This window comes from Protopterus annectens, chromosome 8.part0 (genome assembly GCF_019279795.1).
Source record: "Protopterus annectens isolate FY-2018-M chromosome 8.part0, PAN1.0, whole genome shotgun sequence".
Taxonomy (NCBI): Eukaryota; Metazoa; Chordata; order Ceratodontiformes; family Protopteridae; genus Protopterus; species Protopterus annectens.
This window is the reverse complement of record NC_056741.1, coordinates 1,164,765,917-1,164,786,987: the sequence shown is the minus strand read 5'-3', so window position 1 is coordinate 1,164,786,987 and position 21,071 is coordinate 1,164,765,917. Positions and strand designations below refer to the sequence as shown.

Below are 21,071 nucleotides of genomic sequence, written 5' to 3'. Positions count from 1 at the left end.
GCATGAGATGTGGAGAAGAAGCTATTGTGAGGACAAGGCTATGGCAGAGGAAGCAACACGTCTGGCAGTTTTAACAGTCTGCAGACAAGAATTCAAGCCCTGTTTCCAGAAGCTGTGTACACTGCCTGTAAAAAATGCACACGCTTAAATCTGCCATAGTTCATTCATGTGCAATGCGCGATATGACAAACATTCTTGACACATACAGGAAAATAATTGCAATGAATTCATCTGCCAAATGTCACAATTAGTATTTAGCCCACCTTACTGAATTATCAGTTCCTATGAAAGGATGAAGATGAAGGCAGAAGAAAGCACAGTTGTGTACACTTACCATAAATGTAGATGTTCGAGTTTATTCACTGTTGCAGTCATCACATTTGGGTTATCCTTGCCAAGGTAGCCGACAGTTGGCACGAATACCAGAGGCTTAGTATTTCTGCATCGGTTGCTGTCACTTCACGACTGACGTCAGGTCGTCAGTAGTATAAAGTAAGGCAGCCGACACCATTACATCAGTTTTTCTTGCCCTAACTGTCAGGAGACCCAAGTGGGAGCCAGGATATGGTGGAAGAACCCCACCAGTAGAAAGTAATACCAAAAAGTTCCTTTTAATAAGAGACAGAGAGAGAGAGAGAGAGAGAGAGAGAGAGAGAGGGGATGGAGGGAGGGAAACCAGGACTGCAACAGTGAATACACTCGAACATCTACATTTATGGTAACTGTACTATGTTCTTCGTGTTTCACTGTCGCAGTCATCACATTTGGTTTGATTCCCAAAGCTGAGGAAAAGGGTGGAGGCAGTCAAGAAGACTGGGGGCTGGTTAGGATGCCCTGCAAGACTGCAGTGGCAAAGCCTGCCCTGGATTTGGAGAAGATAGGCAGGTGGTAATGCTTGGTGAAGGTATGAACAGATATCCATGTTGCAGCCTTCGGGATGTCCCTGGTGGGGACTCCTCTGAAGAAAGCTGTAGAGGTGGAGGTTGCTCTGGTACAGTGAGTTCTGACCCCCTTAGGGGGAGGTTTCCTGTGTTGCTTGTAGCAGAAATGGATGCAGTGTGCTATCCATTTGGAAATGGTTTGTTTGGATATGGCTTTGCCCCCTGCTCCTGCAGCAAAGCTAACAACTGGATTAGTCTTTCTGAATGATTTAGTCCTGTCTAGATAGAATCTGAGCTGTCTGTGCACATCTAGAGAATGCAGTATTCTTTCCCCCTTGTTTTGTGGGTTGGGGAAAAGGTGAGCAAATGAATGGATTGCTTGACAGCCACATTGGACACCACTTTTGGCATGAAAGATGGGTTAGTCCTGAGGGAGACCCTGTCAGCATGGAAAATGATGAAGGGCTCTACAGCCATTAGTGCTCGGATACTCTTCTTGCTGAAGTGATGGCCAGAAGCAAGGCTGTCTTCCTTGAGAGAAACTAATTCTACTGAAGCTGCTGGTTCAAAGGGGGGCAATGTGAGTTTCTCTAACACAAAGTTTAGGTCCTAAGCAGGGGTAGGTGCTCTTCTGGGTTGCCTTAATTTGCTAGCCCCTCTGAGGAACTGTTTGATGAGAGGGTGTGAGAAATGTGGTTGCTCAGTGCTGAAATGAGCAAAGATAGCAGAGGCATGAATTTTAATGGAGGAAAAGGATAGACCACTGTGTAGTAGGGTCAGCTAGGTAATCCAGGATGAGAGGTAGGGAGGGCAGTGCCTTATCTGCTCCCTTAACTTGGATCCAGGTGCAGAACCTTTTCCATTTGTCAGCATAAGACTTTCAGTTCTAGTGCTAGGGGGTCTGGTCTCACGTATAACATCTAGAACCCCTTTACTGAGATTGACAGCTTGTACAGTGGTCAGGGAATTAGCCAGGCTGCCAAATTGAGGGTCTGCAATTGGGGATGCATGAATTCTCCTTCCCTCTGGGTCAGGAGTGTTGGGATCTATGTGAGATGCCACGGTGACAGAGGGGACAGGGCTGCACAGTAGTGAGTGCCAGTGCTGGTGTGGCCAGTCAGGGGGCAATCAGGATTGCCCTTGGTTTTTCCTCCTTTATTTTGAGGAGTACCCTGGTAATGAGAGGTAGTGGGGGAAATGCATAGACTGAGATGTTGACTCACTGGAAAGGTACAACATCCACTTTCCAGGCCCTGCAGCGAGGCTCCCTGGTGCAGAACTTGCTGAGCTGATGGTTGGAGTGGGAAGTAAAGAGGTCTACCTTCAGGGTGCCCCATTTCTGAGTTATAAGGGTGAAGGCTCTTTGGTTTAGCTGCCACTCATGTGGGTCCAGAAGATTTCTGCTTGAGGCTTAAGCCATCTACCACAGAGTTGAGAGAGCCTGGCAGGAATTGTGCTAACAGGTATAGTTGCATGGCTGAGGCTGCGTGCCAAATGGTCATGGCGAGCCTGCATAGCGGGTAGGAGCGAGTCCCCTCCCTGCTTGATGATATACCACATCACTGTGGTGTTGTCTGTTTTGATCAGTAGAGCCCCTGGGGAGAGAAGGGGTCTGAAAGCTGTCAATGCGTGCTGGACAGCCAACATCTCTTTTTGGTTGATGTGCAGATGTATTAGAAGTGGGGTCCAATGGCCCTGTATGCACCTGCTGCTCAGGTGTGCACCCCAGGTATAGTCTGAGTCTGTGGTGAGGGTCTGGGTGGCGTGGGGTGGTAAGAAGTTAGTCCCTTGTTGTGGTAGCATGCTGCTGCCCACCAAAAGAAATCTTTCCTTAGACAAGGTATCATTGGTATAAGAGTTTCCAGGTCTTGAGAGTGTTGACAAAGGCTTTTTAGGTACCAATGAAGTTTCCTCATATGCAGTCTGGCATATGGAATGAGCAGAATGCAAAATGCCATGAACCCCAGAGCTTGCAGGATTTTCCTTGCGGATAACTGGGGTCTGGTGGCTAGTTGAGAGAAATAGGCTGTCAGGTAAGTTTGCTTTTCTGGTGTAAGGAATGCCATCTGGGATGCTATGTCCAGGCTTGCTACCAGGAATATAACTTTTTTGGGTGGGTGCTAGCTTGAATTTCTTTTCGTTGATAGTGTACCTTAGGGAGGTCAGTAGGTCCTTTACAAAGGCCAGGTGCTTGAGCAGCTTTTCCTGTCTGCCTGAATAAGGCAGTCATCTAAGTATGGGTAAATTTGAATATTTCTTTGCCTGCAAAAAGCAATGACTGGAGCCAGGCATTTTGTGAAAACTCTGGAAGCAGTAGATAAGCCAAAGGGAAGCGCAGAGAACTGAAAGTGCAGAGATCCTGCCCTAAATGTACATATTTCCTGCATGATTCCCTGATTGGGATGTGTAGGTAGGCCTCTTTTAGGTCTAGGGTGGCTAGCCAGGCATCCTTGGAGAGCATAGGCAGTAGTTGCTGAATGGTGAGCATTTTGAATTTATCACCAGGAAGGTGTTTAGAATGGATAAATTGAAGATGGAGCGCCAGGTACCCTCTTTTCTGGGTACCAGGAAGAGCCTGGAGTAGAAACCTTGGCCTAGCTGTTCTGTAGGAACATGTTCTATTGCCGTCATGGAGAGCAGGGAAAGGACTTGCTTTTTGGCCTCTGCCCACTGGTTTGGAGGTAGATCTGCGAACCCTTTTGGAGTTGGAAGGGTGTGGAAAGAAAATTTGTATCCCTGGGACACTATGTTGAGGACCCAGTGGTTGTTGGTAATGGTGGCCCAGGTGCTTGTGTGGAGGGAGAGTTTTCCTCCAAGGGGCAAGTGCATTTGGGCAGAGGGAGGGGGTGGAAGTGAAGAGTCATTGTGAGTTCTTACCATGAGGGGGTGGGCTTTGCACTTCCTGGTTTAGAAGTGGTGGTACTCCATTGCTTTGATCTCTGCATTCCCTGTGGCTGTTGTCTGGGGGATGGGTCTGCTTCCCCAGGGTCTGGGCTGAACTGACCTGGAGGGGGCAGGAAAGGACCAGTGTTTGGAGGGGCAATGCCTACTGAACCTGGGTGGCTGGACCTGCAGGAAATCCTTAAAAAAGATGGAAGTAAAAGCTAAATCTATGCATACAGTTAAGACCTCCTCTGCCTTGGTGCCAAACAAGTTGTCTTTGTGCAAGGGTGCACCCAATAGCTTAGATTTGACATGGTCTGGCAAGGGCTGTTCCTTAAGCCAAGCATGCCTTCTAAGGACAGAACCAGTGACTGCTGCCCTGCAATATACTTCAAGGGCATCAAAACCACAGTGTAAGGTTTGCCTAGTTACTTGACTTGCAGAATGCATTAAATCTTGCAACTCTATTTTCTGCACAAGCAGGAAAAGTTGATATTTTTTGTTTGAGGAGTTCCATGGTATGCTGCTGGAATTTTAGCACATGAAACTGACAATTTAGTGCTCTAATGGCAAGAGTAGCAGAGGTGCATACTTTTTTGCCCCATCTGTTTAAAGCTCGGGAATCCCTATCTGAGGGGGTGGGATTCTTAGCAGAAGTTGCTTTAATTCGTTTAGGCCCTTGGGAGGTAACCTCAGGGTCAGCAGTGGGATTTTTGAAAAGAAATTTGTGAGAGTCAGGGACTCTGTAATATCGGTCAGGTTTCCTGGGAGCGGGTGGGAGGGTGTCAGGAGTTAAACTAGATTCCATGAAAACATCATCCACAACATCCAGGACAGGAGGAATGGCCAGGGGTCTGTGCTGTGCAAGATCTAAAAATTCCCATAGTCTCTTAGACTGAGTGTAGTCCTGACATTCCCATTGGAAGTGCTCCCTTAAAGTATGAAGGGTTTCCCCAAAGGAAAAATCTTTGGGTGGACAGGCTGAAGAAATGGATTCCACTGCATCAGAATCCTCATAAGCAGAGAGGGGTTGCATGTCCTTCATATTCAGAAGCATTGGAGTCATCGGACTCCTGTTCAGATAAGACTACTGGGGACAAATCTCTTTTTATTTTGGAAGGCGTAGCTTGGCTTCCCCTGATCAACATTATAAGGTCTTCCGCCATTTTAAGCATTTGAGACTGAGGCAAGGAAGCAGGTGCCTGAGATGGGGTCGTCGGTTTCTTGGGTGTGGTTCGTACCCTGGGCCTTAGAAACTTGGTAGTTTTCGAAAAAAACAGAAGATGCGAAAGAAGTCATTGATTTGTGTTGAGAATCAGTAGTGCAAAGTACTTCCTCAGAAGCTGGTGCCTGCTCAGCAGCTCCGGACCCATCCAAGGTAGAGACAACCGCAGGATACTTCGTCAATGAAGAGTTTTGCGGCATATCAGACTCCGAAAGGGTCTTGGTAGCAGCCTGCGAATCCACAGAAGCAGGCATCAGGGGCTGCAAAAGCACCTCACTGAGGGCCGAAGAAGTGACTGCTAGCTTAACGGAAGCATCGTCAGTAGGTTTGGACCTGGGCGGTCTATCTTTATCCTTACATTTTTTTGGAAGATCTGATGTTGGATGGCTTAACGAAGCCATATCAGAAATCGAGGACTGACAGCGAAAATATCTAGCTACAATAAGGGCCCGATGATGTATAGTTCTGGCATTGAACAAGGCACAAAAGCGACACCTGGGGACATCATGGTCTGGGCCTAAGCAATTGACACAGTAAGAATGAAAGTCTCGATGTGTTATTTGCTTTCCACAGGCAAGACAATTGTTAACTTTTTCTGACATCGGTTAGAGCAAGAAAAAAGGATCCCCAACGGGGTACTTAGCTTTAAAAGATTTCAACTTCAGTTCGGAAAACAAAACTCAGGTAGTGGCCGACCGGCACTCGTGTGAACTGCTTCTGCTTCTGGCTCCTTGGCAAGAAAGACTGATGCAATGGCGTCGGCTGCCTTACTTTATACTACTGATGACCTGATGTCAGTCCTGAAGTGACAACAACCGACGCAGAAATACTAAGTCTCTGGTATTTGGGCCGACTGAGGACTACCCTGGCAGGGATAACCCAAATGTGATGACTGCAACAGTGAAACACGAAGAACATCCTCACTTCAGGTACCTGGCTACACCTAGTGATGAGTCACGATGATTGTCTGCACAGCTTCAAGAATAAATATGTCATCCTTGTCACCATTTGAGAAAGTATTGCGAAGTACGACAGAGACAGATCATAGCAGGTCACTAGGTTATTGGCCCTGAGGCCCTTATAAAGCCTAGCCAAGAGTTTAGCCCATGTTTAGACAGGTCATCGCCCTATGCCCCTGCCCAGCAGTGACACGAGTGGAATCCCAGGGGTGTATTTTCTGTTTCCCATCCAGTTATCCAGGTTGCGCTTAAAAAGGAATAAAGAGGTACTCTGCTTGAGATGGAGAAGGAGTCTATTCCACAGATGGGGGAGTCTTTGGGACATAAATCTGTCCCACCAACAAGTCCTGTGGATGTCATAGACAAGGTTGAGGCCGCACGTGCGGGTTACTCTATTGGAGCTGGCCTTGCGAATATGCAGCAATCCCATCAAGGAGGGGTCCGTGATGGTCTTGTATGCCAGACAGAGGTCACCTCTGAGGAGTCTGTATGAAACTGAGTTAAAAGGATAGGGCTTTTAGCCTATGTATGGTAGATGTTTGAGGTCCTGGATTCTCCAGATGAAGAACCTCTCCAGGTGCTGCATGTGTTTGTGAGGTACATGCTGAAAGGGGTGTTCTACTCAATATTGGGCCATATAAGGGAAGAATAGAGGGATGTTATGACCTCCTCGTCTCTGGATGAGATAACCCTTACTTATGAGGTGGGTCATATAGAAGGCTTTCCGAACGACGGCAACAACATGGTGGTCAAATGTCAGGTTGCATGCTTAGGATGTTGTTGTTAAAGTGATAAATTGTGGGAACGTCACTCTCCCCAAAGGGGATGATGATGAAATTTTTGGTATTTAGTTTGAGGCCAGGTTTCTGGCACCAGTCGTTTGAGTGGTACCCTCTTGGAGGATGTCCACATCACTAGGGGAACTGATGACAGCACCCAGCTTGCAGTCATTTGCAAACTTGGTCAGTCATAGCCCACTGGTTTTGCCTGTACCTCAGAAAAGTATATCCCAAATAACAGAGGCCCCAGGACCGGACGTCGGGGTACACTGCTTATTACGGGTCAACTGCTTAAGGTGGCTTCCCCTATTTTGACTAGGTGAGTTCCATCAGTGAGCCAATTTGCTACCCATCTGGTAACATACGGAATGATGCCTATTTGAGCAGGTTTATTATGCCTGAGTGGGAATAGTGTTGAAGGCTTTGGCCAGATCAAGGTAGGTGGTGTGCACTGTCTCTCTCGTCCATGGCTTTGGTAACCCCGTCTCAAAGAAGTTGACCAAATTTAACAGACATTATCTCCCCTTGATGAAGCCAAACTGTGTGGGATTGAGTGTTTGGAGGTTGCCAATGTCTTTGTTAATGAGGTCCATGATAATCGTTCCATGGCCTTGCAGATAAGGCTAGTTAGGCTGATGGGTCTATAATTTCCTGGATCGGTGGATGCTCCACCTTTGTGCAAAGGTATGACAGTAGCCATTACTCAGGCTTTGGTTGAATAGGGCACGTAATGGTGTTGCAAGTTCCTGCTCTAGTTCATGCAGGATGCAGCCTGGGATGTTATCGAGTCCCATGGAGCTGTATTTTTGCCTTTGAGAGAGCAGATATCTACACTCTATCACAAGATTCATTTTCATTGTAGCTCTGGTTACAACGGAGTCTGTGCTTGATATGATTAAGCCATTTCATCTGTACCTGCAGCAGGAACAGACTGACTTGATTCAGGCTTGTGAAGAAGCAAAGGTTGTGACACTCTTCAAGCAAAGAGATTAAATGCTGACAATTCTGTTTTAGAGTTGTATGAAGAAGTCAAACAGCTGGCAGAGTCACAGTAGAAGAAAGAGTTGTTCCAAGGATCTGTAGAAGGCAGACTCAAAGAAGCAACACTGATGCTGCTGACTCAGAGGAGTACTATCAAAGAAATGTTCATTCCATTCCTGAATCATGTCGTAGGCGAAATATATGACTAACTTATAGAATGCTGCTCAAGTTTCATTGCGCTGTATCTGGTGCCATCTATGCTGCATGCTTTGGAAGATGATGAGAAAGTGGTGGAATTGTACAGTGCATACAAGACTGACATATCCAGTCTGCCCAGTTTCAAAAATGAGCTTGACTAATGGGTAGGTAGATGGTGAGCAGTCTGCACAAGACAAGCTGCCACCTACCATCATTTCAATCCTACAGCATTTGACCCAAACAGTACATTAAAAATTCTGGCCACCATACCAGTCAGAGTTTCCTCTGCAGAACAGTCACTCAGTGCTCTATGACGCATTCAGACTTTGTACAAAACACTATGTCTGATGCATGTTTAAGTGGGTTGGCCTTAATGCACACACACACATGATGACATCGACTGAACTGTGGGATGCTTACTGCGAATGGTTTAGGCTGCTTAACGATACACCAAAACTAGAGCAGCCAACAGCCCAGCCCAGATGGCTTCCCTTTGGACTGGATTGCAGGCTGCCTACTGCAAATGGTTTAGGCTGCTTAACAATACACCAAAACTAGAGCAGCCAACAGCTCTGCCCAGATGGCTTCCCTTGGACTGGACTGTGGGCTGCTTACTGCAAATGGTTAAGGCTACTTAAAGATACATCAAAAGCAGAGCAGCCAACAGCCCCAACCTGGATGGCCTCCCTTTGGACTGGATTGCAGGCTGCTTATGGCAAATGGTTTAGGCTGCTTTTTTTAAGGTAGCAAAACCACAGCAGATAGCAGCCATGTGGTGGTGAATAGACTTTTGTGGGGTTGGTGTGTGGTGGTGGTGTGAATGGACGTCTGTGTGACTGGCTACCTTGATGTGGTAGAGGGACTTGTTGCAGTGAATGGCTCAGGCTGTCACCCCCTCCTGACTGGGTTGTGGGCTACTGCCTGTGAATGGTTCAGGCTGCTATTAAATGTACCAGTACCACAGCAGCCAACAGCCCAGCCCGTATGGCTTCCCTTTGGACTGGATTGTGAGCCGCCTATTGCAAATGGTTTGGGCTGCTTTTTTAAGGTATCAAAACCAGAACAGTTAGCAGCCGTGTGTGTGTGTGTGTGTGTGTGTGTGTGTGGGGGGGTATGTGTGTGTGGTGGGCGTGTACCAGACCTTAAAGTACAAATTGAAAAAAAAAAAACAGTCTACATTCTGGTGTCAGCAGCGAATAAATGGATGAATTCACATAAGCAGAGTGCTAACTGCATTGCGTGATCTTTGATACATCATGAATAATGTGAGAATTAAGAAGAAACAAGAACAGAAATATAGTTGTGTACATTGAATGAATTAAAATTCAAGACACTAGTATTAACGAAGAACAGCAAATACATTAACAGTATGCCGCACCACTTGATAAATGAAATCAAAATATACATGTACAAAGAATGCCCTGTGTCAGTGAAGGAGAGAACATTTTTAACATTTATACACTGCTCCAATATTTGATATCAAGCAACACCCTTTGAGACTGAATTTATGCATCACTCCCAAGGGCGTGAATCCGATCTCTCAACTGTCCTGATTTCTGCTTCATATTTGTGGTCTGTTCCTCATAAACGCTGTATTTTTTTTTTGACAAATCACTGAGAATTGAAGACACTAAATAATGACATGCATCTGAGTTTTAGACTTCATATCCTTCAGAAAATGCATAACAAAATTCTGCTAGTCTAACAACTTTCTAAGTTTATGACAGCAATATTTAAAATCTGCCCCCATTCTTGGCCTTTGCCCCCTCCCCCCACTACTTTAGAGTCTGTCCAGATTTCTTGCGCTAATAGGTTGAGAGATATGGTGTGAATTTATGTTTCAGTCCTACTTGTGACTTGGAGGTTTGGCCCCTGCCAGAAGGTAGACTGTTTCTGGCATGATATGATTTGAGTTTAAGACTCCCGTTCTACATTGTCTTAAACATAGCCTATGCTACTGTACATAACTAACCCTGAAAATTTTCTCAACTGATGCTTTCTGTGCCTTACTCACTACTTCCCTATATAATACAAACTGGTAAATGAGTGCCTCCTTTATTAGAAGACTATGTGATTCTTTTACCACTCTACCTAATTATACTACTTCTAAAATCCTTGATTACACTGAGTGAATGGATTTAATATATCTGCATTTAATTTGTGACACAAAAATTCAAATACATTTACTGCCTTAACATACTTATCTTACACTGCACACACACAGAAGCGGATTGCCAAAGGAATATTACTGAGGTCTAAAGGGGGTAATTATTCCCTTACACTCAGCACTGATTAGGCCAATTGAGTACAATGCCCCCCCTTTGCAATGCATATCAGTAAACATAACAATTACACACACCCCAAAAGGTTCTTAGCCAAAAAAGATCACAGGCTAAAGTCCCTAAGCTACCAAGACAGGCTGGGTTTCTATCCTTTTAATTCAGTGTATTGTAGACTTTTGAGTGGAGATCTCGGTATCTCTTACTGTGCCATTGAAAATCAGATTGCCCTGGACCTCCTTCCATTTCTACAAGAACAATATTTCCAGAAATACTACAAACAGACACCTAAATCTTCTCTAAAAGATAAGACACATTGGAGATACAGATTTATATTCCATCAGCACTTCCTCAGCCTCTGGAATAAACTTCCCTTATGTGTTAAGTGTGACTCATTATCTGCCTTAAAACAAAAACTAAATGGGTATCCACAAATTTACTTTGGAATGGACTGGTAAGGCCCTCCTGGAGAAAGGAGGTGTATTCTAATGAAGGTTGCTAGCAAGACATGAATAGTCATAGGACTCTTCACCTTAGACGATCTATGAATCTATGCGTAGTTCAATAATTCACATGAATGAAGCACAAATGTGAAAAGAAAATTGCCATGATCTAACAGCAAATGCTAATAAAATCACAAAATTACGAGATGCATTACATAAATGCATTGGGCTTAAGTACTCCCAGCCATGATAGAAATTTGACTTGTGGCCCTAGATGCTCCAGAAGCCAAACATAATGCCATAATAAGATGGAAGTAAATAGCCCAAGTTAGTTTGCCCACACCTGGGAGAAGGAGATGGCTGAAGTCCTGCCATAGAAGCACTGCCACGGAAAGGGGAATACAGCACTCCCATATATACGGACTTGGGGGAGCAAGTCTGGCAAACACCTAGATGCTCTCCAGCCAAGCACTGTGAGTATGAGGAAGCAAGCACTTGCAGCTGTTTGCTGTAGCTAATCAATGCACCAAATCAATTGGCAATAGGATAGAGAGGTGTTATCAGAATAAAAAAAAAGTCTACCCTCTCACAGAGATGGCCACAATCCTTAGCTGTTGTCTGTCCTTCCTGGCATCTTTCAGTGGTGGGTGTGAGGAGAAATAAATGACCTAACAAGAAACAGGACTCAATGGCTGTGTGTGTGTGGAAGGTCAGGATTGGAGTAAAAAATAAGCAAACAAAGAGACAAACTAAATTTAAATGCATACCTACACAACCCCACTTACAACTCTCCCACACTTGTCAGGAGGAGTCTACCAACAGTTTGCCACATCACTAGCAAATAGGACAGTTCTTCAAACTCACAAGGGAGTCAAACCCCCTCCTTCTCTACCACCTCCCCAAAAAAATCAAGGTTCAGTTTCCTAACATCCCAGCTCTGTTCTTGTTAATTTAACAACACTCATCTTAGCCACCACTTACACAGAATCTGTAACGATGGTCAAATAGAGAAGCCAACAGAAAGTAAGATGCATGAAAATCAGATTGTATTCTGACAGGGACAAGGAAAGCATTTTGCCTGATAAGTTCAGTAATAAACTTTATGTCATTACAAGGCCTGATGATATAAAGTCCATATTCAGCTGCACAGTTTGTAATAAACACCAATTTTTTTTTTATTTAAAGAGACAAACCTTACTGGACTACAGAATACAAGATTTTCTTTCACCCCAACCCACAAATAACTGATATACAGTCACGTTTCATATACATTAATGTATGTATATATACACACACACACACACACACACACATTTTATATATATATATATATATATATATATATATATATATATATATATATATATATATATATATATATTAGGGTGCAGGGGGGCTTGCACCCCTGCTTAGAGCATTCAGGTAGGTGTTTTGTGTAGTTTTTTTTTTATTATTAGATATTTGAACTTTTGAAAGTTCAATCATATGGTGTCGAAGTTTCAAACATTCGATGATCTAATATAGACGCTTTCTATTATGTTGACAAACAGCCAACATTTTGCATTCACACAATTCATTCAAATACAATCAAAAGAAAAAGAAACATTTTGTCACTCAGGTAAAAATCTTTATGCTAACATCCGCTGTTGCTTATACCTTGTTTAGCTGTCTTTGCAGTCATCTCATAGACTGATCCTTTGGCCGCTCCACAAATGAATGGAAACTGAAGCCACGTGGCAGTGGATTTAAATTCCTTAAAAAGGTTAGAAAATGAGAGCCGAATGACCTGGCTGTCCTAAAAATAACAGAAAAGGAGAATAGGGTTACAAAACTGATCAAATCTGACAGTGTTGTGTGTTTTGAAGACCAAGGTACCTTAATGTGTAGAGATGCCCACAGCCCCGGCATATTCAGTGGCACAACATGAGCAATGGAATGGCAGCATAATCAGTTTAGCTGCTAGACGAAAGTGCACATTATCACAGGTCCTGCCCCATTCAGCTTCTACAATCATTCGCATATGCTGTAAACGCACAGAAGTGAAACGGTCGCAAGTTCAAAACGCTGGTACAATATTAATCACTTAGTGCACAGGAGAAATTCCAACATTAGATGAGCGTGTTTCAACTTTATCCCAGCTCAACATTTCAGCAACAATAAGAATACTGAAGAACAAAATTATGACTACCAAACATGCCTTTTCACACATGGAAACCAGTAATCAATGGCTGTGGATTATGTTAAAACATGTGCCAGGTTTCTGTGATGCCAGACAGTATTTACACGGTTCTTCCTTTACATCAGGCATATTCAGAAGACTATAAACTTACAAATTCTTCTATATACTTAATTTTATTCTGAAAGAAAAAAGAATAATGCAGAGACCATAAAAATACAGAAAGGAACATTGTACAATTCTATTTTACATACACATCTGAATGTTCAAAGCTTTTAATACAAGCTTCAGGCTTTATCCTTTGCACATATATAGTATCAGGCACCTCAGCAGGATTTACATTACTGTAATATATATCATCTTACAATTCACGTTACCTGGATACTAACAAGATGCTTCACACTGGACTTCCAAGAAAGAGGTCTGCACATGATTAACAAGATGATTAGAGCTCTCCCAGAATGAAAACAGAAATTTAGGAAAAAAGCCAGCATAAGTTATGCATTATGGTGAAAGTCAGTTACTGATTAGTCAATACACTGCCTGATGACAGCAAAGAAAAATCTGGAGAAAGTAAGATAAAATCAACCAGAAAAGGAGAAGAAAAAATTCTGGGGTGGGGAACAGCCTTGCACCGTTCTGCAATAAGGAGTTTAGGTTTCAACTCTGGCACAGGAGTGGCTTCCAGTAATTTGGATGAAAAATAAATCAAAAATGCATTCAGAGGTGTTTAACTGAGGCACTGGAGGAATATATACAGGCAAATGACAAAAGTGTGGACATAGAGGGAGCTTTAAAGAGCTTATCAGATGAGCTAAAACAGAAACCAGAGAATGAAATGAAGGAAAGGACGACTGAATATGATAAATGAAGGAAAGGATGACTGAATATGAGGCTTCTCAAGGCAAATTGTTTATCAAAAAAATAAAAACAAAATATATATATATATATATATATATATATATATATATATATATATACATACATATATACACACACACACACACACACAGAAACACGACACAGAGAGACACACACAGCTAGAAAACAGGACATGCAGTGAAAACTTGATACTTTCTGCTGTGCCACAGAAACTGGAAGGAACAGATTGCATTAATTTTTTGAAAGTACAAATAAGCAACCAGACTGGCATCAACAGTAAGACGCTGTCCGGTTCGATTCTCAGCTAGAGCGTCTTCTGCGTGGAGACATGCGTGAATGGGCGTACCTTCGTTGAAGGTTGTGCGTCAGGCCTGGCAAGCCGGTACGTAAAAATCAACTGCCAATCATTAGCGGACCGGAGTTCCGCTGTGGCGACCCCTAACCGGGAAAAGCCGAAAGACACAAACTGGCATCCACAAAAGAATGTATTGACTGAAAGTGCATGTTGTGGGCATGATCCAAATTTTGCCATGAAAAAAGAAGCCAATACCTATTAGTAATTGCTGCACTCAAACAAGCAGAAGGAGCTGTTCCTGACAGAACTGTGGCAGAAGTAAAAATATTAAAAATTGGGGACACTAGAGTGTTTTGTGGAAAATTATTATTCACTGTATACCAGGCAGAAGAGAATCCAGTTTATCCTAGCAATCAGAATCAAAAAGTCAGGCATGAGATTCAAGCTCTTATTACCAGCTGTTTTTAGATTTTTTTTCTGGAGGACCAAATGCATTAAGGAATGCATAACAGGGTAAAAAGGAAATAAAGTTTACCAAACAGAGTGAGCCAGTGAGCTGAAGCTGATTGTGCTTCTCATTCTTCTGACAATAGCAAAGCCCATATAGAGAACTACTTTACAATGTAAAATGTAGTTTACTTCAAGCTATTTGTAATACCCATTTTACTAAAGACAAAACCTTTTTATACTACTTTTTGTTGCACCTTTAGTCACTCATTTGTGCTTTTAAACATTTATGATAAAGTGGGAATTATGTCAAGCATTTTAACACAGTTGAGAAACTTCCAGTCTTTATTAACCATTTCTTGCAGATGCAAAGTGCTTATGTGCAAACTGCATCTTGTGTAAATGACACTTTACAGTTCTTTATTTTCTACTTTCACATTATTACTTGTCTTCTTCATTTATTTATTTATTTATTTATTTATTTATTTGCAGTTGGTTTACCAGGATAGTCCATTGGGTCAAATAACCCGTTTTCAATGGAGTCCTGGGGAGAAAAGCTCCAGAACTAAGTATGTTACAAAAAGTGATTCATACTAGTTGTACAAAAACTATAACAAATTACAAATTATATAATAATCCAAAGTATTTTGACACCAGTAAACAATTTCAAATGAACACAGAAGAAATAACTATGAAAGAACATTAGATAAAATTAATAGATTATAGATTATAAAGAATAATGCATGAAAAATTTTGAGTTTATACCATATTCAAAATACTGAATCAAGTTTCTGAGAAATAACAGAAATTTATGAAGGAAGTACTTAGGAGGTGAGGGCTAGTGCAGTTTTCCCTATAAGGTGAAATGATAATGTATATTAGTTATGAGTAAATAATCAGAAAAAAATGCAAGAGGAATCAAGGCAAAGAAGGAAGATGGCAATTGCAAGTAAATTAGCTATGTGGGATGGGAGCAAGAGCATTCCCACTTGGATACTAGGTGGGAATGAAGAGATCTTTTAAAAATAAAGTGGTTGGGGGTGGTGCGGATGGATGATGGTATAGAGTTCCAAACGCGGGCAAGGACAAAAGATAGAAGATTTTTCCCTGGGGGACGAGTGGGTTTATAGATTTCTAATAGATTTTGATTGTTGGACCTCAATATTCTATCAGGAAGGTGCATTTTAAAAGCTGATGAAAGGGAGGGACAGAGAGAGGAGTTGAAAATGAGTTTGTGAGCAAGAGTTAGTTGAGTGTATGTGAGATAGTTAGGAAGCTCTAGCCATTTTAGTATATGGAGAGAGGAACAGTGGTGTGAGGAGGACTTGTGATTGGTAGCAAACTTGGCGATTTTGTTATAGCAAGAGGAAAGTTGGGTTTTTAGGGAGGACTGTAGATTAGTTAGGAGTGGGGCTCCATAGAGAAGGGAGGGGATAAGAAATGAAGTAGAGAGAGTGATTTTGGCAGCAGGTGTGAGGTATTTATTTTGCCAGTACAGCATACCAAGTTTTTGGTGGGTTTTTTTGATATTTAGCTGTAGGTGAGAATTAAATTTGAGTTGGTTATCAATTTGGACCCCAAGTAGCTTGGTCTCTGACACTAGTTCCAGAGGCGAATTATTTTGACTAGTGATAGAGAATGTGTTTGTGTTGAAGGAGACAGCTTTAGAGGGGGAGAATAGCATTAATTTGGTTTTGGAGGCATTGAGAGCAAGATGATTTCTTTTCATCCATTGCTCAGTGGTTGTGAAAGCTTCTTGGGTCAATTTTAGGAGTGAGGGGATAGAAGAGGCAGAGCATATAATAGTGGAATCATCTGCGTATTGGATGATGTCTGAGAAAGGAACAGAGTTGTGGAAATCATTTATAAATATATTAAAGAGAAGGGGACCCAGTATGGACCCTTGGGGTACCCCAGTAGGGGTATTTAGAAATGAGGAAGTGGCTTTTTTCCATATTACTGCTTGATATCGGTTAGATAAGTAGTTGGAGAACCAGTTCAATGAGGAGGGAGATAGGTTAAGTCCTGAGAGTTTGGTTAGTAGCAGGTTATGAGAGATAGTGTCAAAGGCCTTAGAGAGGTCGAGTAGTATGGTAGAAACAATTTGGCCAGAGTCACGTGCTTTGTTAATAGTTTGAAGGAAGGAGAGGAGGGCAGTCATAGTACTGTGATTAGGTCTGAATCCATGTTGTGTGGGAGTTAGTAGGTGATTTTCTAAAAGGTAAGGAAGGAGTTGAAGATGAATAAATTTTTCTAAGATTTTAGAGATGGGAGACAGGATTGCAATGGGGCGGAAATTAGTAACATTGTTATTGTTGCCCCCTTTGTGCAAAGGGATGATGTAGGCCTTTTTCCAGATTTGGGGTACTGTACTTTCTAGGATAGAGCGGTTGATTAAAATGCTAATAGGGTAGGAAATTGCATCAGCAGCTATGCTAAGAAAGTAAGAAGGGATGTTATCAGGAGCATTAGTACATGGCTTCAGTTTCAGAAGGAGTTTCTTTATAGTGGAAGTGGGTATAGGTTTGAATGAGAAAGAGGGAGAGTGTGCGGGGGGGGGAGTTAGGGGCAGATGAAGATAATGAAGTAGTTAGAGTAGGAGAAAAAGTGGAGGGAGAAGAGTTGGTAAATGGAGATGTGGGGTGGTGGTCGTGCAGGGTGGCGTGCTGGGGAGAGAGGGTGGGGGAGTATTTGAGAGTGTAGTGGTGTTAGAGAAGGATGATGTTAATTTGGAAATGGATTCAATGAAAAAAAAATTAAATTGTGTAGCCAGATCTAGGTCAGGAGCGTTTGGGTCTGGGGTAGGGGTATTTTGTTTACTAGGGTTGAGGAGAGTAGAGATACCTTTCCAGAATTTCTGAGGGTTTGATTTACTGCTATTTTGGAGTGTGGAGAAGTAGTTTTGTCGATCGGAAATTATGAGTTTTTTTACCCTGTTTCGGAGAATTTTATATTCATTTTGGACTAGAGGGATTTGTTTTTCTGGTAATGTGTCCAGACTTTATCTCTGTGTCGCATGGATGCTAGTGTATTTTTGGACAGCCAGGGGGCTGTTTTAGTTTTAATTCTCTTAGTCCTTAAGGGTGCATGAGAATCAAGTATTTGTAGGAAAATTGAGTTGAAGTGGGCAACTGCGTTGTCTAGAGATAAAGTTTTTAGGCAGTTTCAATTTATGGATTTTAGAGAGTTTGAGAAGCTTGTAGGATCAAACTTTTTTTGGTTGCGGATAGTAATACAATTATGGGTACGTTGCAGGAGTAATGGGAGTCGCTGTGTGAAGATGGGTATGTGGTCACCAAGGGGATCAGGTAGGGTACCACTGTCAGAGAAATAGTGGGGGTGAGAGACTAGAATACACTATCGTCATCTTAACAACCCAACACCTGATCAAGTCTAAGGTGGTTCTTATTTTCTAGTCAGATTTGAAGCCTTTTCTGTCACTTGGTCATCTTCCTTTGGTACAATGAAAACTATTTCACTGGCAAGTTCTGTATAGTATGCAAAGGTTTTAAATGGGAGCTGGGGTGTTCTCATCAGTGGCTGCTGTTTATACTGGTGATATTTAAGAAAGTACTTTTTCTTGATTGTAATGTATCAGGGTTTATACTGTAACAAGATAAAGACTGGATATAAGTAATATGATGCTGTGATCTTGTGCTGCTCTATGTATTTTAAAAGTAATAATTTCCTCCATTTTTACACAGGTGGAAGTACAGATTAATGTTCTTAATTTATGCTACAGACAAGGGAAATTTTACTTAAAAAGGCTAGAAAAAGTAAATCATGAAAAAGATGATAGTTTTCCAGTACTCAAGAAGAGTTGTTCATCCAGTATTTAAAACAAGTTTTTTTTAAGTAAAGCTGTTAGCTGCTCTTTTATTTTAATTTCTATTAAACACGTATCAGTAGCTGGAGGGGGTGAGACTACAGTTGCAGGCAGTTAATCCGGATTTAAATGAAGAAAAGAATGTGCTCTGAGGTATATGTACAAGAAAAAAATCATGATTAGTACTTAATCAGGAACTGGTTCGAAATGCAATTAAAGTGAAAGCAGTAAAGGTCTTTACAGGCAGTTGCATCTCTGTCAGCCTTGGTACTTACAATGTATGTTAAAAGTAGCCATTGCACTTTTCCTGAAATATAAGCATCAGTTATATGAAGAGCATTTAAATGGTGTTTCACATCTGGGATAAAAGAGAACAAGGACAGATGGCATCTGTGCAGGGGGAAATGGTTTTAACTGTCTATTTGGGGTAGATGCCTCAATTTGAGGGGTAACGTCCCTTTTTGGAAAGTGAATACAGCTTTATGCATTTGTTCCAAGTTAAAAAGTGTTGAAGGAATTTCAAAGTGTATTTGGTTTCTTGAGCGTTTTACTGAAGCAAAATGATTGGGAGATTATGATGTGGGTTTAAACAGAGACGGACACAATAAGCAGCAAATGCATACAAAATTAGTCTGCTAAGCATTAATGTACTTATTTAAGCTGGAAACATTCATAAAAATGGTCATGCAGAATATGCGAAAGCAATAGCTTCTTACCAAAATGATTTAACAGTTTTATCATGTAATGCCAATAGCATTACAGGTATACAAAAAGCAAAGTACTGAATTATATTAAGTGGTGTAGGATACAAATAGCAAAGTTACTGAAACACATTTGGATAGAAATGCGGTATGTGAATTTGTCAAATGAAGGATTTCAGAATGGATATTCAACAGAGTATCAGGTTCAAAGGAAAAGGGGAGTAATAACACTGAATTCAAGAGGGACTCCAACAGTGACAGAAGAGGAAAGAAAAGACGATGGCAGATTTGTAGTAAGAAGAGGTTTTTGGCAAGGAAGAAGGATCATATTGTCATGTATTTATAGTCCAACTAGAACTATTATGGAGCTTAACAGAATTTGTAGAGCAAATATTAGCTTTCAGCAAGGAACTTTATTTATGGGGTGGGACTGGCACCTGATTTGCAAAAGTGAGGCTGTATCAGAGAGACTGAAGAGTTAGTACGGAATATAATTATTTCTTCAGAAGGGAAGGTTAGAGAGTGGGATACAATGAAAATGGAGTTTAAAATATGGCAGAAATAAGAGAGAAAGATATGGAAAAGAAATAAAAGGTATTATTTATATTGGAACAATGTGGTAAGGTCACAGGTAAAACGCCTGAAAGACAGAGTGGCCACCACTACAAATCACCGCTTTATTGCAGAAACCACCTCCACTCAAAGAAAAAAAAAACATATACAAAGCGCTTCAGTGTAGTATATTTTCTTGTATATAGAATATTCCAAGCATTCACATCAAAAGTTAGCGCCCCCATTGCAATGCGTTATGTGTCACAATCAATAGCAGGGGATGTAGTGCTGCAATTCATAAATTAATGCTGATACTCCAGGAACCCACGTGGCTGAAACAAAGCACTTCAGTAGGTAAACAGCTGCCACAGCTCTCAACCTTCCATCTCCAAAATGAGGAGCATCACCTCTCATAATGTGGAACAAATGGGCAAAATGTTGAACACCTACTAACAGCTTCAACTAGGAAGCTCACAGGATGGTTAAATTTTTCTAATTTATACTTATAAAAAGTTTCTTTAATGAAGTAACATGATTCAGTACTATCTGCCATGGAGATCGGTTAAAATTCATAACACTGAATGCGATTCAGACCCATTCACTGTGGAATTTTGAGGAACATAAGCTTTCCAATATCCCAAATGAGGAACATTCCTCATAATGTGGTACACTTCAGAGGTATGACAGCTGCATTACTGTATTTAATTAAATATTAACTGTCGACTTCTAAGGGACTACAGACAAGTGTTGAAACAAAGCACTTCAGCATGGAAAGAGCTTTTTTTTTTTTCTGTAAGAAAGCCTTTCATCTTTCTAGCTCTGTGTCAATTTGTATCAGCGGTCCTGGTGTGTCATGGGCATTCTGCTGTGTGTTACAGTATTCCATTTAGAAGGGTTTACAAAGTTTAAATTATTGCACAGAAAGGGGAATCTGACAGAAAAAGAGGAGGTGCAATTGCAGACTTCTAAATGGTGAATAAGTGAGTATTTGGATAATATGCATGAGTTTAGAAAAGTTGCAGTTAAGCAAGTAGTTTTAATAACAGCTCCAGAGCACAAAAACTCTCAGCACAATGATGCAGGCAACAGAAAGTAGTAAGTTTTGTTGCCAAACTTAAGGAGCCTCTAACAAGAAAACTAGCCAAAGGTGTTAGAGATATTTAGAAAATTCTATGAAAAATCTGTACAGAGCAGGGAAACTGGGGAAACCAAGAAAGGGTACAAATGAAAATATTTATGGAATAGGTTCATACTATGCTAACTGCCCATGGGACGTTTAAGCCTAGCTAATTATCCCATGTGGGAATCAAACCCTGTACCTTATGTTTGTAAGGCAAGCACTTTAACCATTATGCCAAACGTCCATCCTTAATACTCAATTATATCAAGGCTACAGGAAGATGATGTTCAGAAATTAATAGCCAAGACAGGAAGGGATAAGATAAAACTGGTGACGTGTAATCTGTCAACAAGGAAGTCTCCAGAAACAGATGGTATTCCTGTGGAAGTATGGAAGTTAAGGGGGGAGAAACTGAAAATTTTGGAAGGCTTGGTTTAACTGGAT

General features: G+C 41.6%; 1 protein-coding gene across 1 annotated transcript in view; it reads right to left on the bottom strand.

Annotated features, from left to right (window-relative positions):
• Window positions 1-21,071, bottom strand: part of WDR90 (WD repeat domain 90) — a 1,773,335-nt gene that overhangs the window by 1,581,440 nt on the left and 170,824 nt on the right. The window contains exon 4 of the mRNA XM_044079383.1: window positions 12,285-12,423. Within this exon, the coding sequence (XP_043935318.1) occupies window positions 12,285-12,423 (139 nt within the window). The remainder of the gene's footprint in view (window positions 1-12,284; window positions 12,424-21,071) is intronic.